The sequence below is a fragment of the Carlito syrichta genome, unplaced genomic scaffold (assembly GCF_000164805.1).
Source record: "Carlito syrichta isolate Samal-C Ts95f unplaced genomic scaffold, Tarsius_syrichta-2.0.1 Scaffold308809, whole genome shotgun sequence".
In the NCBI taxonomy this organism is placed as follows: Eukaryota; Metazoa; Chordata; class Mammalia; order Primates; family Tarsiidae; genus Carlito; species Carlito syrichta.
Window position 1 is genome coordinate 807830 of NW_007252905.1, and position 20144 is coordinate 827973.

Genomic DNA, 20144 nt, shown 5'->3' on the forward strand with positions numbered 1-20144 from the left:
TTACATACCCCTAAATCTACCAAGAGTGTATTTCCAGTCCTTCTTTCTTTGCCATCAAATATACATGAGAAGACCTATAATCCTACCCAGTTGGCCCAACACCATCCATACTCTCTCATTAATGATTCATCTGGTTAAGAAACTCATAGATAAGCAACCACTTAGGGCATTTCAGTTGCTCAGACACCAGTCGGGATCCCCCAACTCTCAAGATCTTCTATTGATCTTCTACTGATCTGTATGGGAAGATTGTTTCCACATGTACTCCAAGATTTCACAAGTTAAACCATCTTTTCTTGAATTACTTGACTTATCTTTTAAAAGACTCATTTGTCCAATGGAAAAAAGAAATAGAAGTAAAAGCAAATGCCATATTCTTACCAAGAAGACAATGTTGGTGTTTTGATAGAGTGCTCGTGCCACACAGATTCTCTGCCTCTGTCCCCCACTCAGGTTGATGCCCTAGAAAAGAAACACCCACAAACATCCATTAGTAAATAAAATACAAATGTCTCTTTGAAAATCTTAAATTTCTAGTGATTTATTAATGAAACTATGACATTTGGTAAGAAAAAATGAAAATGTGTACTGGTCAGTGCTTGAACTATACCAAGGTGGCTTTTGACTGATAATGTTAAATTAATCCTCCTTTCATTCTGATAGAGAACACCACTGTACAAAAGCTTTAACAACCAGAACTACTGGTAAGTGGCTGAGATTGCAAACCAGTCCACATGTTTTTAAAATTTCCTGAATTGTGTCTGAAGTTTACTTAACATATGCCTCTTAAATTTGATAGTACAAGATATGTTAAGCAGTATTATATAGCAATATGCTTTCATAATAAAGTACTAATTATGAACTTTTAAAAATTAGTATTAATGAGTCCTTAGTATATGCCAGATTTGTGTTAAGGGTTTTATATTTCCAGTTTCTTTCATTCTTCACAGCAATTCTAATATGCCGGTATTGTTTTATTTTACCTATGTGGAAACAGGCTCAAAGAGCATAAATTCATTCTTTTAAACACTGTACTATGTAACAATAAAGAACAGCCATTAAGAACAAAGGCCATAGAGTAAGACAAAATATTGGCTACACCACCACCTCTGTGATAAGGCAAATTATTTCTTAGCCTTGATTTTTTCAGCTGTAATATGCAGATAGCAATAATACCCATAAACACAGATTTGTTGTCAAAAGAGATAATACATATAAAGATTTTACCTAGTATTGAGACATATAAGAGTTAAAAAATTTTAGCCATTACTGTTTTAAAGATTACAGGTATAAACATTTTTTAGTTGATCAGAATACTATAACATCAGTATAAAACACATTTACACAAAGAAAAAAGAACACTTTAACAGGAATAAATAGATGTTAACAGAAGTGGAAAAAATTATTGGAAGCAGTCTCAATTTTCAAACTCATTACATTAAATTACTGGAAGCAGTCTCAATTTTCAAACCCATTACATTACATTAAACTACAGATAAGGAAAAACACATTTGGTCAAAGCCAAGGACTGTGTTTTACTTTCCTTCCAAATGCCCGAGTGGCCAGCACAATGTTAAGCACACAGTGGTTATCCAATAAATGTGTTAGGGAGAGTGCCATCAAAGGACTCCTGTCCTCACATTTCTGGAACTTGTCACTGAGACAACATACAACTCCTAAGTGCTCAGATTTCATTATGCTCCATTAAAGATTAAAGGCGACCAGAAGGCATCTCTATATTTTTGTTCATTGGTTAATTGAACTATACATAGCTCACCCTCTCTCCAATTTCAGTTTGGTCTCCAAATGGTAGTAAGTCAATATCTGGCTGAAGAGAACAGGCATCTGTGACAGCTTTGTACCTTTGGGAAAAACGATTTTGAATTTTTAGATCACTGTGAACACATTGTCCACAAATGAAGTTTCAGGCTTAATATATTGGAAGCTGAAACAAACTACTGAATAACTTATATACTAGCCACTACACTAGCTTTATGGAAACAAAGGAAAAGAGGTATGGGTTCCCATCCTTAAAACGCTAGCAAATGGAATTGAAGTCTAGTACAAAAACATATGATGAAAGTATACCTTGTTAAGTACAAAGCACTCCTAGAATATAGAGGAAGAAATGACTGAATACTCTGAGAAGTTACAAAGGCGGCAAGGCTTAAACTGTGTTTAGAAAGATGACTGATAATTTGCCAGAAAGAAAATGAGGAAAAGGAAGCTTAGGAAAGCCCAAAAGCTGAAAAAGTTCATGGTGCACATGAGAAACAACAGGAGGCTCATTATTGCTAAAGCATATTTTTTGGGTAGGTGTCCTCGTATACTGTCATGCCTGCTGGAGGGAGGAGTAAGGACTGAAAATACTCAGGCTGATCTAATGCAGGGACCCAAAATCAGATAACCTAAAGGTACACGGAAGTGTGGGGACTGGAGATGTTGGGCAAAATATCAATGGTTCTGTTTTCTTAGTCACTTGGTCTTAAAATATCTGAGTCATTCTTGATTTTTCCCTCTTCTTCTCCTTGCTCATATTAGTCCATTCTTATTCTAGAATTTTTTTTCCTAAGCCATCCTTTTTATTCATCTCTACTGTCATTCTCAAGGGCAGGCAATAAACACTGCATGCCTGGATGGTTATTCCAACTAATGCCTAAACACCTCATATATAATATGTGTCTGTGTGTGTGTGTGGACATATATATGTCAGACTTTACTTCCAGATTAAACATCACATTAACTTTATTTTCCCCTTTATAAAACTTTCTGTGTTTCCCTAGACCGTGCACCATAACATCCAACTGGCTTCTAGATCTCTCCACTTTCTGGTTCTGTCTGGTTTGCACGCAGGTCCTAAACAGTCCCACATAATTTAGGTTTTTGCTCCTACATTTCTACTTTTCTCCTCCCTCCCCCCTTCCTTATACCTCTTCCCTTACTTAATTCTTAACTTTCAAAACCCACCTCAGGGTCCTAAGAGCCACCCTCGCAAAAGTTGCTCAAGGAAAGCATCACATCTTCATATATGACAAAGATTTTTATTTTATTTTATTTTATTTTATTTTTTGAGTCGGAGTCTCACTCTGTCGCCCAGACTGGAGTGCAGTGGCTGCTCCTGGCCACCGCAGCCTCGACCTGCTGGGCTCCGGCGATCCTTCCTCCTCAGCTTTCCAAGTAGCCAGAATTACAGGTGCGCGCTACCACGCCCGGCTAATTTTTTGATTTATTGTAGAGATGAGGTCTCGCCTGTCCAGGCGGGTCTCGAACCCGCAGGCTCAGGCAATCCACTCACCTCAGTCTCCCAAAGGTGCGGGATTACAGGCTGAGCCACCGAGCCCGGCTTGACAAAGATTTTTAAAAGATGCTTGAAAGATGGCATATTTTTTCTGTTCCCTGTCACAATTAACCCTCCTTCTGCAATTTACTTGAATTTTTCCTTCTTTATCTGCTCACCAATAACCTTTGCAACATCCCTTCACACCCTGCTCCCATATACACACTTCAATTGCTGCTGTTTAGTCTTGGTGTGAAAATTGCTCTCAATATGTATAAAGGGTGGGCTTGAACTTCTATTGAGGGTCCTCTTCAAAAAATTAATTCAAAAGACCGTGTGTTGAGAATGGACATGGGTCAAGTAGAGAAGAAATTCTCAGATGTAAAGGTTCCAGAAACCTTGAACCAAACACATGGATCAGAAACAGTTGTCATTTTAATTCAAAATTTTACGTGTTCCAAATCACCTCTGTTTGTTGAAAGGACTTCCAAAGGTAATATTTTCTTCTACTGTAGCATTTAATAGCCAAGGCTTTTGAGCTGCATACGCCACAGAATACCTGTTCCTACTGAAAAGTGGAAACGAAAAACAAAATGTAAGAATTATGCTACCTGTGTGTTTTAGTATAACCAAGGGAAATAAAAATTGATAAGCTATCTCAAACACAAAAATGAAAAGCTTCTAAAAGAGAAAATTTTAGGAATGATTAAATGTGCTACCTAAATTAGAGGGATTCGAATTTAATAAAAAGTCACATATGTGAAATTTGATTTTGCTATACTAAAAAAGTGTTTTAAGGTATAAATTACTACCTTAAATTTTCTTTTCTAAAATGATTATAATTTTAAAAATTAATGACGTTTCACTCTCTTAAATAGCCACAGATATTTTGGTATTCAAAAGCACACTATGTAAGCCGGGCTCGGTGGCTCAGCCTGTAATCCCGTGCCTTTGGGAGGCTGAGGTGAGTGAATTGCCTGAGCCCGCGGGTTCGAGACCCGCCTGGGCAGCGAGACCTCATCTCTACAATAAATCAAAAAATCAGCCGGGCGTGGTAGCGCATGCCTGTAATTCCGGCTACTCGGAAGGCTGAGGTGGAAGGATCGCCGGAGCCCAGCAGGTCGAGGCTGCGGTGACCGGGAGCAGCCACTGCACTCCAGTCTGGGCGACCGAGTGAGACTCCAACTCAAAAACAAAACAACAACAAAAAAAACAGCACACTATGTAACTATGAATTTTATTTGCAGCTCTTACAAAAAGATGCGAATTGGTATTATAATTTATATTATGTGCTTGTGGCTTAAACACATGAACATATTTTAAGGTATAGATAATATATAAATATTTCAAAACAAAGAATAGTATCTTAGGGAGTCCCTGAAACTTTCAATATTGAAATGGCATATTTTAAAACAAAACATATGGAAATAGTTTATTTTAAAAATTGTAACTTTCTCCCTCCTTTCACTTTTTTGGCTTACAAATTCTATCAGATGTCTATATATCAGACTTCAATCCTAATAATTAGGAAAATACATGTGAGCTGAAGATGATGATGGGATTGAGATGGGGGAGAAGGCAAGTCAGCTTAAATGTCAAACTTTCACAGTTAGTTCATGATCTGTTAAGTACCAATTAAGGAATTAAGGTTAAAAGAGTGTAATGTTAAGAAAGAAAGTAGTTAAACATGTTCAATGATCTTCCTAAAGCATTGCATCTGAGGAGTTTAGAAGACATGGCAACATCTAGTATTCTAGTAGTCTCTGAGATAGTCATATGTGCAGTAAAACAGCAGTTCCCAGCCTCTGGCATACCTGCCCCTTCTCCTTTCCGGACTTTCAGTGTTGTTTTCTTAAAAACAGTCTTTTAAGTGGATAAAGCACTCGACTCTTCATCTCTACCTTATAGGTAGATGCCATCACTGTTTAACTCACAATCAATATATGTATTAATTCTTGCATTTTTATTTTATGAAATCCAAAACCCAGCTTATTGAGGATAGTTTGTGTTTCAACCAAAGTTGGGACATGTGTGACTCGTTGAGAAGAAAACAGCTGACACAACGAGCCATTTTCTTTGATGAATTAATTCTTTTAGCAGCCTGCAAAGGTTGAGAACCACTGCCACTGGAAATATGCTAGCACATTTAAATAAATAACTGTACATCATCAGAGCGAACAAAATGATCGGGGTAAGAGATTAAAGTCTGAGGAAGAAAGTTATTCTTATTAATCTCAGGTTAAAATAGAAATAATACCTTCTGGTTGCTTCAAAAGAAGACTCAGATTCATTTACACTGTAAGTATGGCAAACAATGTTCATTAATTATGAAGTATACATATAGAATGAATGTGTGCACATATCAAGTAAAAGATAAAATAAACACCGGACATATTAAGTAGTTACATTTTCCAAATGGTTTTTGATATTACTTTTAAGACAAACCAGATAAGTAATATTCTTCTTTTATTTCTTTATAAGCTAGGAAGTAATCAGTAAATTTCTAAAACATGGATTGCACTATTATCTTTCATGCACATTTTTGGTTTATACAATATCCTGGGTTGAAGTCCCAACTCTGCTCCAATTAGCTGGAAACTTGAATAATCTCTCTAGAATACAGTTGCCTAGTTTCCTAAGGATTCCATATTTCCAAGGCTTCACCATGACACAATTTATACATGTAAGAAATCGGCAGTTGTAACTTCTAAATATATAAACATTGGTTTTTTTTAAATTGAATTTAATCTATTTAAATTTCTAATTGCTATCCTTAAGGCATGAGTGGAAGAAATACATTTTGGGCTCTAAACATGAAAAGTGCACAAAACACAACTGGTTCTTCTGGAGCTTGTAAGAAAAAGAGACATGCATAAGAAGTCAAACTAGGACACCTGAGCATAATAATTGATTGATATGATTTATGTAAAAAGTAGGGTTTGACTAATCACATTTAGTTATTTCTGTATTATGGAGAAAAAGATACTTGACCTATTTGTTTTATTGCTTTTTTTTTTTTAGTTGGAGTCTCTGTCATGCAGGCTAGAGTTATAGTGGCACGCTCATGGCTACTGCATCCTCGACCTGCTGGGCTCAGGAGATCCTTCCACCTCAGCTTTCCAAGTATCTGGAACATGACACCATGCCTGGCTTATTTTTTTTTATTTATTGTAAAGATGAAATCTCACCAAGTTGCTCAGGCTGGTCTCAAACCCCTGAGCTCAGGCAATCCTCTCACCTCTGCCTCCCCAAGTGCTGGGATTATAGGCTTGAGCCACCATGCCCGGCTGTTCTATTTTTTAATAATTTAGGGTTAGTCGAATTCCATCATTCTTGAAAGACCTGAATTTAATAACCACATGCATAATCAAAGTTTACAGGGATTCAAAAAATCAATCCTATTTGACTTTGACATCTTGGGATGGCTGATAGAGATAAGAAAAAAACAATCTCAGACTAAAAGTTTTCTTTCAGTAATGATTATTCTCCGATTAAAGTTTCACATAAAAAATAAAATATTGTAATGAAATGTTCAATTTTCCAAGTGATAGTTTTCACATAATGTGCTTTAGATACTAAAAATATGGACTTTTTTTAGTGATATACAAACCAATAGATAACTTCAATCATATTAACTAACCTGCAGAAGAGAGAGACGATAGGTAGAAATTAATGTGTTAATTTGCGTCCTGGCAGTCTAGGTAGAAATGCCCATTAGACATGTGGAAATACCCATGAGACATTTGAAAATGTCAACCCAAGTTGGAGATATGATTTAGAAGTCATCAAGTTGTTCAATAATGATTGATTAAATTTCAATAGTGTTTATTCAATATCAATTCAAAGATATGTGTTGATCACCTCCTAGTGTCAAGAAAACTAACAACTCAGTGAAAAGAAAGCTCCATTTCTTCTTTCATGCTACTTTCACTTTTGTGGGAACATGACAAGGGAATGATAAGTGGGGTAAAGGGTGGTATTAAGACACATGAAGAGCAAAATATCAAGAACCAAAAAAGAACCAAAACACTTTTGGCAAATCAGAGTAAACAATGAAATTGATACCACAGATAATTAAGAGTGGGCTAGATGAAGAAAAGGTCAAGAGTATTTCAGATCAGAGAAAATATATATTAGATGTCCATGAGGTATGCTGGTCATATGACTGAAATATGGGTGTAAATGGCAATGAACTTAAAAAAGTGAGCACAGCCAGATAATGAAGGGGCTCATAAACCATTTTATAGAGCTTGTACCTACCTACCACTGAAAAGGTTTAAATGAGAGGTACAGTTTCACGTTGAAAAATATCACTCTGATTGCAGAATGTAACAAATGAACTGAAGGGAGCAAGACTGGAGGTGATACAGAAATACCAGATGTTGCCAGAATAATGGAGATAAGAAGACAGTGACCAGATCTAGAAAGATGGCAAATGAATGAAGAAAAATAGATACATTGAAAGATACCTTTGATTGTGTGATTGACTAGATGGGAGGAGATAAAGGAGAAGAATGAGTCAAGGACAAAGCGCACCAGAGAGGATGTACTTTTGGTGGGGAAAGATTGTTAATTCAGCATTAGACCTAGTCAGTTTGCACTGCTTAAAGAATATACAAATGATCATGGCCAGGAAGAATTTAAAGCCCAGGAGAAGATCGGGGCGTGGGGGGGGGGGGGGTGTTGGAATTTTAGAGAGTGATTTTTCCCTCATGATGCATGCCTTAGATAGCAACAAAGTAGATTTCATCTTTTATTAGTGAAAAGTCAATAAATGACTTTAACAGTTCTGGCTTATTTTATAAGAAAACAAAGGAGCAGGAGAGCAACAGACTAGCACCAAATAGAGAAAACTAAAGTCACAGGAAGTATATGATTGCCCAGAGATAGGCATAGAGGCAGAAGAAGAGGACAAAGGTAAAATCCTGCAAAAATCACTATTTAACAAATGGCTAAGGAAGAGAAATCTTCAGAAGAAACCAAGAATAGAAGGCAAAAGATTTTAGAGGTAAACTGGATTGTGAGTTTTACTGAAAACAAAGCAAAGTATGGGCAACTATGTCAACAGGTCAGGAGGTCAAATAACATACAAAAGGAAGGGCATACGGTGGCAGCTGGAAGGGGCTATGGGGGGAGAGAGGGGGAAGGAGGGAAGGAGGGAAACAAGAAAAGAAGGGAGGGAGAGAAGAAAGGAGGGGTGGATGGAGGGAGAAAGGAAAAGAAGGAAAAGAAAGGAAAGAAGGGAAATGAAAGAGAAAGAGGGAAAGAAGGAGGAAGTGAGGGAGGGAGAGAGGGAGGAAGAGGGAGGAAGGATAGAAGAAAGAGAAACAGACAGATAGATAGGAAAGGCCTATAAATCTACAACTAAAAAGGGAAAAAATAATCTGCACTGTGAAGCAGATTAAGAGAAACAACACTTGTCTCCACTTTAGGGTTCACAGTCTAGTAAGGAGAACAATCCACACTGGTTTTTGAATAAGGTGCAGGGAGACCAGCAGAGACTTTACATTCAAGTGCATGGAGAATAAGAGAATAAGAGCTAACATCTGAATTGGCACTAGAAGAAAGGGCAAGGCCAGCGATTTTGGGAAGGGCACTATGAAAGCAATATGTGCATTTGAGAAATACTTGCAGTCTGGTGTTAGTGGAACACAATGTTAAGACAGGTAGAAATAGGATTTGAGTTTAAAAGTTAAATAGAGATCAGATCATGAAATACTGGCATTACAATATACATGTAAATCTAAGGACAGGCATTAAAAATGGAAAAAACAAATACAATGATTGGTTTGATTTTGAGGCTAATGGAGAAAAAAAGAGTCTTGGTTGACCCTGGCCTGGCCATCCACCAACTGATTTCTGTAAAGAAAAGTAGAAAGAGTGGCAATTCCTCCTCCTCCCTCTCACCTTTCTCTTCTGGGGCTACAATATATCAGACTAGGTCAGAGGTAGTGGGAATTTGGAGATAGGAAGGATAGGAGTTCAGTTCAGAAGTGTTGAATTTGCATCTTGTATAAGACTTTGTGGAGAAGTTATCTAGTCTTTAGAAGAGAAATCTTAGCCAGAAATGTGTATTGGGTTGTCATTAGTATTTACAGAGTAGCTGAAGTCAAAGACATAATTTAAAGAATAAGTAAACAAAAAGGATCCTATAATAGATGGAGAAGAGCAGTCAGAAAGATTAAAAGAGAATTAGAATATTCCCCACTTTCCACTTTCCATATCTACTTCTATTGCAACTCTTGATTTTCAGACTCATGAATTCTGTCTTATCTGTAAAATGCAAGTTCAAATACCATTCATTTATTCATACCACACTCCAGAAAAGTTTTTGTCAACTCCACAGACATGACTCAATCAGGAACTCTATTATTTGTTCTTATAAAATGTTTTAATTATTTCTGGTATTTATTAAAAATTAATCAAATAATTATAAAACTATTTTCTTACTTCCTTGTAGTCTCCCCTGCTAAAGAGTTAGGTTCATGAAAATAGGAGTCAAGCTTTCTTTGTTCACTTATTCATCTCCCAATAACTATTACAATGATTTGCATATAATAGGTGTGTGACAAATAAATCTCTGACAACTGAATAAATGAAAGTATCATGGAAACCAAAAACCAAGTTAGTTTCAACAAGTCATCAGTGGTGAAGAGCTTCAAAGTCTATGAAGGAAACTAAGTAGGATTGAGAACAAATTACTAGGAGTTAGCTCTTAGGCAGTTCTTGGTGAGAAACTTTTATCTGGATTGCAATGCATAGAGTGAGAAGAAATGAATGAGGTTAAATGTGAGTGGATTACTATTTTTTTTTAAAGAAATGTTCCAGTTGTTTGAGAGATAGGCAAGACCATTTTTTTTTAAATGGAGGATAATGAAGTGTGGAGAGTAATAAATGACAATTATAAGAGATAAAAATTAGCACTGTAAGGTCCTGAAAAAGGCAAGAGAGCATATAGGGATATTCACTTCTGAGAACCTATCCTTGAAGGATGTATGCATATTTTGCCTTAAACATTATAAATGTCATACATTTATTACTTTCAGAAGAAGAAAAGGTAGATACGGATCTATTTGTAGGTAGTCATATTCCATGAACAAATTAAAATTATCCTATTCTTTCACTAACATTTCTCATGAATAATATTATACTCAACTTCTAGAGATGACCTACTAATATGCTTAATCAAAGTCAAGTGTGAAAGTTATTTTTTTCTCTTCCAAAATAAAGAAATAGTGTTAGCTCTTGAATTCCAACATTCTTCATTTGATTACATGAAAATCACCCAGTCCATGTCTAGATTCCTCCTCCACCATTCAATGTAGTAGTCAACTAGAGAAAGCAAAGAGGTCAGATGGAAAAATGCCCTCTGGAAAATATAATATTTCACTTCTGAAGGTCTCTCCATGTAGAAGTTGTATGTATTCTCCTCCAAGAAAAGAAGTTAAAGTTGATACAGTATACTAACAACTTTCAAGGATTGTGGTTGATACATTATGGAATGGGAGAGAGACTTTTGTAAGCCTAAGTCAAGAACTATATTTGGAAGAAGGAAAGCTAGATGTCAACACAAACATTCTATATTATATCTGATCCAGGAAGATTGACTCAATTGGTTTATTTCATGCCAGGCAAAGTCATGTGAAAAGAAATAACTCCTCCATTCATCTTTGTTAAAATAATTGAACCACCGTTACAATGCTGTTACACCAAGATGGTAGAAGATAGAATATCAGGATAAATGGGGCCTGAAGAGTAAGACGGTTGACTCTTCATGGATAAGAGGGAAAGGTAAGAGGAAAGGAAAAGACAAGGAAAACAAAGATACACAACAGCTATTTCTCACAATTACCCCGATTGTCACACATTTTGAACTCTGTCACTGGAGCCATATATCAGATAAGCATTTTAGTTCTAACTCCTAAGACAGCAGTAGAAATTATTGTTTATCATGACAACTAGGAAAGGACAATTTTAGTTAGGCAAAACTTTTTTTTTCAGCAAATATGTAGCACACCTAGATGTAAGATTAAGGTACACATTGGCATTCTGACAATTTTGTAGAATTGTTTTAGTTCCTTCCTCCTCTCTCTCTCTCACCTTTTTCTCTATTCTGGGGCTGCAATATATCAGGCTAGGTTAAAGGTAGCAATTCTCAAGAAAATATCTATCAGTCTTTGGCTACCAGGTTCGGCCTACATAAATGTGTCCTGCATGAACAGCAGTGCCTTCTTCCCTGCCTAAAGTAAATATTTCTCACTGCAGTAGGTCAGAATACTTTATTGAATTTGGTTCATGCCTGTCTATGAGAATACATTTAAAAATAAGATTCATGTAACCAGACAGATACAAGCAATGGTGAAAGAATGACAGCAAGGCACTTGGTACCTTACTATAACATTTAGTTTACTGTTTTGCTTTATTTGTTTTGAGTTACAAAAAATATCAAATAATTTAGTCTGCTGAAGTAAAGAATTTCTAAACATTTGCACATCAGCAACTTGTGAATATCAATAATTTCTAAATTAACTTTGATCTGATTAATAGTTATATGACTTTATTGAGCTGAGAACATAGCTTTTTCTTCTACAATGAAAAGAGTGATGACAAAGGAGTTAAATTACCAACCATTTTTTAAAAGAAGGTCCATATTCTTTGAACATTTCTGACCGTAAAATATGTTTTATCCAATATTAAGACTATTGGAAGAAGATTAGGAAATTTTTTTAATTAAAGAAAATACAAATTATTTTAGCTTATTCAATCTATTAGAGGATTAGTTTTTCATCTGTTTGTGTGTTGGAGACAATCCAACTATTTTTTGAAGGAAACTTTCATTCTTTTGGCCATGAAAAGATGAAGTGTTGTCTAATAAATCAAATGTTCATAAAGATGAAATTTAATGAGCAAAGATTTTACAAATACTCACAATTATATTGATGCCTTTCTGAAACTTCCATCCTATTGGCTTTGAGTACAAGACACATGCTTAGCTTATTCACTTTGGCCCATTTCTACAACTACCATGGTACTTCAAACTATCTCCATCTCTCAACTGGACTAGTGAAATGAACTCCTGAATCGTTTCCCCACTTCCCCTCTTGCCTTTCTGATTCATCCTCCACACAATAAATCACAATCATCTTTTCAAAATGTTCATCATATCTTCTTAAAATGTAAATCACTCCTCTACCTAAACTTCTGCAATGTCTTCTCACCAAATTGAGAATAAAATCTTAATCCTCATCCCACCCATAAGGCTGGCCTCCCTTTCCAGGCAGCCTCAGCTTGCATCTCCCTCAGTCAATATGTCCCTAGGACCTTTTCTGATCTTCAAACACAGCTCAAATGTATAGTATTTTTCATTGTTTTGCCTTGTTTTGTCATTGCCACAGCATCTATCATAGTGTGATATTAAGTTTTTTTCTTGTTGATTACTTGTATTGCATATATACCACATTCTACACTGTAAGCCCATGAGATCAGGGACTTGGCCTTTCTTGCTCATTTCTATATCCTTCATAGCTAGATTAGTATTTGGCACAAAGGACATTTGTATTAAATGTTTACTGAATGAAAAAAGAAAAGGATTAAGAAACAAAATATTTATATTTCAGGCTAACATACTAAATATAGAAAATGGTCCAAATGATGGAAATCCAAATGTAATTCATTTAATTCCTGGAGCTAGGGCCTGGGAACTTAAATGATACCCTAGAAGATCAGATTAGGAGAATTTCCTATGGTGTGAAAATAAAATCTCAAGCTTTTTCTGTCACTCTCTCTCATTCTTCTCTCTGTTTTAATGATGATGAAACAGGGGGGAGAAAAACAAAATCCAAATAACTAGGATACTGTTGATTATGGCAGTATAAGTCGCATGATATAACTAAATCTGGTGGGACGTGCTTCTTCATTCAATATGTAAGGTAATCATGGTAGGAGAACACCGTCTAATGTCTGAGGTTAGTGATCAACAGGAACTGCCATGAAATAAACCCAGGTAGCAATGATTTACTGATCTCTCTGCTGGATTAGCATGAAACAGTTTCAAGGTTGCTATTTGTTAGATTTACCCAACAGGGATAAAACATACACTCACTTCTCAGCTTTCTTCTTTTGCCAGTACCACTGAAAAGAGGATTTACGGTTCTACCTATTCTAGTTCAAATTTCATATCCAAGCATTTCCTTTTCTTAACTGAAGTTTAAAATAGAATCTGTTCTAAAAAGGTCTACTAATAGTCTTTACTGATTCTTGAGAGAGGTCCGTGTATGTCAACAGCAAATTAAGCCACAATGGAACTCATGATGGTAGGTATAACATGGTATTGAAGACTATCTGTGGGTCTAGAGAAAGGTTTCCTAACCTCAGCACAATTGACACTTGAGGCATGATAATCCCTTGGTGTAGGGGCTGTCCTGTGCATTTTAGAATGTTTAGCAGCATTTCTGGCCTCTACCTACTAGATCAGTAGCAGCCCAAGGCTCCACTGTGGCAACCAAAAATGTCTCCAGACATTGCCAAATGTCCCCTATGGACAAAATCACACCTGATTGAAAACTATGGTTTATGGTGCAATTTCTTAGATAAGCTGTGGTCAATTTCTTCATAAACTACTTGTGAGGAGTCTATTGAGTAGTCCAAACTAAATATAATTTACTATTTTTTAACCAATTATATATTATGGTTATGAATCACTTTGTTACTAGGTTATGAATCACTTTGTTACTACAATGTGCTTGAAGACCCCAAATTACCATTCAGATGCCTAGAAGAAGTGCCATGCTAGCAACCATTCAAATTTCTGGAGAAAGCTCCTCCTTTGCCATATCTTTAAAGTTGCACAACACACTAGTCATAACTATTCATATCTCTAGCTAGACTTCTGATATCTAGTTTAAGATAGGTATAAAGAGAAATAGCTGAGTTTTCAGTCCCTTATTAAAGTTTAGGGAAAGATCATTTGATATTTCTTCTCTGAATGCTGAATTATTAGAATCTGTTTACATTTAGGCTTTATAAATGAAGCAAGCTTTCCATAGCTTATCTTATTATGGAATGAATTTTAAGTTATTTCTCTGAGTGCTATCTATTTAATTTCAAAAGTCTATCTTTACAATCTCAGCATTATTTCTATTCCAGCAATATACTAGTGTAAACTATTATAACCCCCTATAATAATTTTTTATTTTGTATTTATAACATTTAGGAGTTCCACTACATATCTTAAAGGCTGTGCTTATTTCTGAGGAGTCCTCTGACTCTTCATAAAATGAAATTCTATTGCTCTAACTTCTTCCCCTGGAAGATTATCAGATGTATGACACAGCAACAGAAACCAATTAAAAATAAATACACATACTTGCTCCAGTGAACTTTCCCTTCCAGTGTCTGCATCTCACCGAGAATGGCGAGGAGAAGAGAGGACTTCCCACATCCCACTTGACCCACAATCATGGTTAACTGACCTAGGGAAATAAAACAAAGTATAATAACAGGATGAGATAAGATAGAATTATCTGAGTAAAATAAAATAAAAATACATTTAGAAAAGGCTAATGTTTCACAATCAATGGCTCAGTTTTGGTTTCCAGCAATAAGTTATTCTAAGTAGCTCTTTTCCCTAATACATATACCTTTCTTAAAAAGAAAACAAAAATTAAAATATATAGATCTTGATATATTATTTTTAAAAGTATAAGAACATTAGTAAAGACAGTAATGAAATAGTTGCCTGGATCATCTTGGTTTATTTTAATTTTACTCAATTCCATTAGGAGGAAGAAGGTATCTATGACATAAACAGATAATTTGAATGAAAGTGATTTGGACTAAGTTATTAAGATACACACCAATTTCTTACTTGACTTGCAGGTATAATAGAAAACGCCGAGCCAGGCTCGGTGGCTCAGCCTATAATCCCGTTCCTTTGGGAGGTTGAGGTGAGTGGATTGCCTGAGCCCATGGGTTTGAGACCCACCTGGGCAGCGAGACCTCATCTCTACAATAAATCAAAAAAAAAAAAAAAAATCAGCCGGGCGTGGTAGCGCATGCTTGTAATTCTGGCTACTTGGAAGACTGAGGCGGAAGAATCGCCAGAGCCCAGCAGGTGAAGGCAGTGGTGGCCGGGAGTGGCCATTGCACTCCGTCTGGGTGACAGAGTGAGACTCCAACTCAAAAGAAAAGAAAAGAAAAGAAAAGAAAACGCCCCGCCTACTACCCATCTGGCCAGGTCAAAAAAAATTATATTCAATCATCCAGACGTTTGAAATTAAAATTATTGGGTTTATTCCTAAATAGCATATTGTTTCTGATGTTATTATAAATCATATATGTTTTCTTAGTTTCCTTTGGTACAGTTTGTTTTTAGTGTATAAATATTTACAAATAAATTTAATTAAGAAAATAAAAGACTTGTACCCTGAAAACTATAAGATATTGATGGAGAAAATTAAAGCAGACACAAATAAATAGAAAGACATCCACGTTCATGAAATGGATGAATTTATATTGTTAAAATGTCCATACTACTCAAAGCAACCTTCAGATTCAATGTAACTCTTATCAAAATTCCAATGGCATCAATATTTCAACAGCACTTTTACAGAAACAGAAAAAATATCCTAAGATTCTTATGTAACCACAATAAATTCCAAATTGCCAAAGCAATCTTGACAAAGAAGCACAGAGCTTGAGGTATCATATTTCTTGATTTCAAACTATATTACAAAGCCACAGTAATCAAAACAGTATTGTGTTGACATAAAGACAGACATAGAGAGCACTGGAATAGAAAAGAGAGCCCAGAAATAAACTCGTGCATATACAGTCAACTATTTTCCACAGAACTGTCAAGATCACACAATGCAAGATCACAAAGTGCAAAAAGGATAGTTTCTTCAATAATAAATGGTTTTGGGATAACTGGATATCTACAAGCGATTAATAAAATTGGACTCCTATATTGCATCATATCAAAAGATCACCTCAAAATAGATAAAGGTCTTAAATGTTAGATCTGAAACCACAAAACTTTTTGAAGGAAAAAAAAAGAAGAAAACCTTCTTGACATTGATCTTGGCAATGATTTCTTGGACTAGACACCAAAAGCATAGGAAACAAAACCAAAAATAGACAAGACCACATCAAACTAAAAGGTTTGTGCACAGCAAAGGAAACAATAAACAGAGTACAAAGGCAATCTATGAAATGGGAGATAATATTTGCAAATCTTCTACCTGATAAAGGCTGAATATCCAAAACATATAAAAATTACAACTTAATAGCAAAAATTAAAAATTAAAATTTAAAAAATCACCTGATTTAAAAATAAGTAAAGAACATAAGTGGATATTTCTCCAAACAAGATACACAAATGTTCACAAGGTATACAAAAAGGTACTCAACATCACTAAACATTAGGGAAATACAAATCAAAATCACAATGAGATATCAACTCACACTTGTTAGGATGGCTAGAATTTTTTAAAAAACAACAAGAGATAACAAGTGTTGGCAAAGATGTGAAAAAATTGGAACTTTTACACACTGTTGCTGAGAATGTAGACTAATGCAGTCACTATTGAATATCTTATACAGGTTCCTCAAGTTCCTAGAAGTTCAAGTTCCTAGAACTTCCATATGGCCCAGTAATACTACTTCTGGGTATTTATACAAAATAATTAAAACAGGAATTTCAAAGAGATATCTGTACCCCTCTGTTCATTGGAGCATTATTCATAATAGTCAAGAAATCAAAACAACCCAAATGTTCCTTGACAGATGAGTGGGTTAAAAATATATATGGCATTATATATAATGAGATATTCAAATTAAAAAAAAATTTTTAGAAGGAAATCCTGCCATTTGCATCAACATGGATGAACCTAGAGGATATTATGTTAAGTAAAATAAACCAAAGTAAAACAAATATTGCAAGGTTCCACTTAGATGAGATACCTAAAATAGTCAAACTGACAACAATAGAAAATAGAATGGTGATGGCCAGTGGCTGAGAGGGAGGAGAAAATTGGAAGTTGTTCAATGGGTATAAAATTTCAGTTATGTAAGATGAATACACTCTAGACATCTACTGTTCAATATTGTGCCCATAATTAACAACATGGTGTGGCACACTTTAAAATGTATTAAGAGAATAAACCTCATGCTAGGTGTTTTTCTCACAAAATAAAGTAAAATAAAATTTAAAAATAAGAATATAAGGAAACTTTTGGAAGTCACAGTATATTTAGTGTCTTCATTGTGGTGATGAAATCATGGACATGTGCACATGCCCAAACTCATGAAAACGTAAGCTCTAAATATGTGCCATTTTTTGTAGATTAATTATATCTCAGAAGATTTTTCAAGAATAATACAATTATTGAATATTTGCATCTTAAGTATCTTGAAAATTTCATCAGTATTTTTCAGGGATTAAAAAAATAATTTTCTTCTATACTTTTTCTTTAAAATATTTCTAAAGCAAAATAAGAAAGCAACTACCCTTATTTAAGTGGCAAGGATCAGCAAATGAACACTAAGTATCTTTTCCAAAGGTACCCAGACTCTGCAGGGAAAGGCAGGTCTTATAATTTCCAGATATTTCCACAGTGACACAGTGGCTCTTGAGCAGCATGGTGAAAGTAAGTAACCATAAATAAGGTTTATATCTTTAAAAACTCTCTTCCATAGACTCAATTATCATGGAAAACTGCAGTTGTGATAATTAACAAATGCAATAATGCATAACAAATGACTCTTACCAGTTGGAATTCGAATATCTATGTTGGATAATGTGGCTAAACCACTACCCCATGAAAAGTATCCATTTGTAACCTAGAGAAGAAGATATAGAAATTAAATGACATGTATAATATTAAATAATAATTTTAATTAAAATTAATGTTCTTTTTAAAGTTCTAAAAGACTTAAAACACAAGGTAGAACACACAATGGTGCAATTCTAATTTAGAGTTATGATTAGTGGTGTGAGTAAAAATAATAAAGAATAAAAATGCAAGGAGGGTCTTCTAATTCATGATATTATGAAGAATGCTACACATTACAGCAATTTTATCTGAAAATTTGAAATTACTGGACAATTCATATGTGGGCTTCTTAGAAAACAATCATCAAAAGTATTTTCCAATGAAATCCCTACACTGAGCATTTTTCTTCCTGCTGAACAATTCCCAGAATCCTGTGATGCAAAATAAAGAACAGCAATAATCACAAATTACTGAAGTAAAATGACTTCATTAACTGAAGAGGAAGGTTTTGTTATGTATGAGTTTCCTGAACTGCGTAGGTTCACTGAAGTTAAGAGAAAGAGGGGAGGTGGTGGTAATAAAACACAGAAATGAGGCAACATTGCTTTCTGGAATAAACACTAATAATCAGCAAAATCACAGGACTTAATCATGCCTTGCAAACTATTTGTTTTAACAGACTTTAAGTGAACTTGATAGTTTTAACAGCTACAAAAATGGGAAATAGAAGGCGGGATCACAAAACCTAAGATTTAGATTTAGGATACAGATGAGGGTAGGGAAGTTTCCAGAAAATCACGAGAAACTAAAGATACATTTTGCTCATAATATTTTATTTCAAAACCACAAATGATGAGATGTCTAAGCACACTTTTGTTTAGGAATTTTGCAGAATGCATGATGACATATAAATTGTAACAAAATAAAACCCTACAAAGTCTTTGTAAAATGAAAAACTTAAAGAATGAAAAATTCTTCTTGAAAAGGCTAGATTGTGTTTTTCCACGTAGGTTTTTCTCTAGCTTGTAAATGTATGACACAGCATTTAGTAATATCCATCACATAGTTATGCATGAAATTAGTCATGGGAGAAGGGTGGCATGGAAGGACTGAATTACTGATTGCTTTACAAACATTTGTGAGCACCCACTCTGTGTGAGACACTGAGTTAGGATTGATGTAGGAGTCAAAGAAGTCATAAATAATGCATCCTCCCTGCTCCCCTGGCGCTTTAATCAGTAGAATAAATGAACCATGGGAAAAAGTAAGTACAACACAAGACAGTGTGGATTAAGAACCAAACGGAGAAGACAGACAGACAATAAGTACAACAGACATGCAGAAAGAAAATCTTTTATGTTCAGGATGAGTCAAAAAACTTCAGAGAAGAGGAGGCCTTTTAGTTAGTTTTGAAAATTATATTGAATGTCAACACAAGCATTTCTGGGTTAAAAAATTTATAGTGAATATAGAATAAGATCAGAAAGCTACGAAATATGTTGAGGAAAGGATAACTAGAGCTGGCTGAACAGAGATTTAAGATGTTGTGGCTAAATGACAAATGACACTCAATGAAATCATTGTATACAGCTTCAGAGGCTGAGGATCCCTTTTCTCTCAGAGAGAGTAGATAAGGAAACTAAAAGAGGTGTCAAAATTGATGCTTGAACAAGGACCAGCATGAAGCTGAGAGAGGCCCTACATCCCCCCTTGACGTTTTCAGTTGGGGGTTAAGGTAATCTGCAGAAAAAAAGAGACTAAGGGAGAAAGAGAAGGAGATGGGAAGAAAGTACTGACAGCTGCATTGCTGCTGTAGGTTTATAAAATAATGCTGCAGAGAGGCATGTAAAAGGATGACAGAGAACTCCAGAGCGTCAGCTGAGATTGGAGATAATAAACCTGTGGCTATGCCAACCTCTACCATTGTGTTACCTTCTCCGTATCACTCAGCAGCCTGGTCACAGATGTGTGATGTGTAGAAGGCACAAGGTTGTATTGCTGAGGAAAAGGTACTACAGGACTAGGAGAAAAGGAAGAAGCTCAAGATATCAGAGGTTTCAATGAGGTTAAAAAACAATGTTCAAGCAGATTAA

At 35.3% G+C, this 20144-nt stretch overlaps 1 protein-coding gene across 1 annotated transcript in view; it reads right to left on the reverse strand.

Annotated features, from left to right (window-relative positions):
- ABCC9 (ATP binding cassette subfamily C member 9) overlaps positions 1–20144 on the reverse strand; it is a 128246-nt gene that overhangs the window by 56001 nt on the left and 52101 nt on the right. Inside the window, exons 17-22 of the mRNA XM_021716419.1 lie at positions 18046–18118; positions 14643–14748; positions 5535–5573; positions 3744–3845; positions 1778–1862; positions 382–462 (exon numbers count right to left, since the gene is read on the reverse strand). Of these exons, the coding sequence (XP_021572094.1) occupies positions 382–462; positions 1778–1862; positions 3744–3845; positions 5535–5573; positions 14643–14748; positions 18046–18118 (486 nt within the window). The remainder of the gene's footprint in view (positions 1–381; positions 463–1777; positions 1863–3743; positions 3846–5534; positions 5574–14642; positions 14749–18045; positions 18119–20144) is intronic.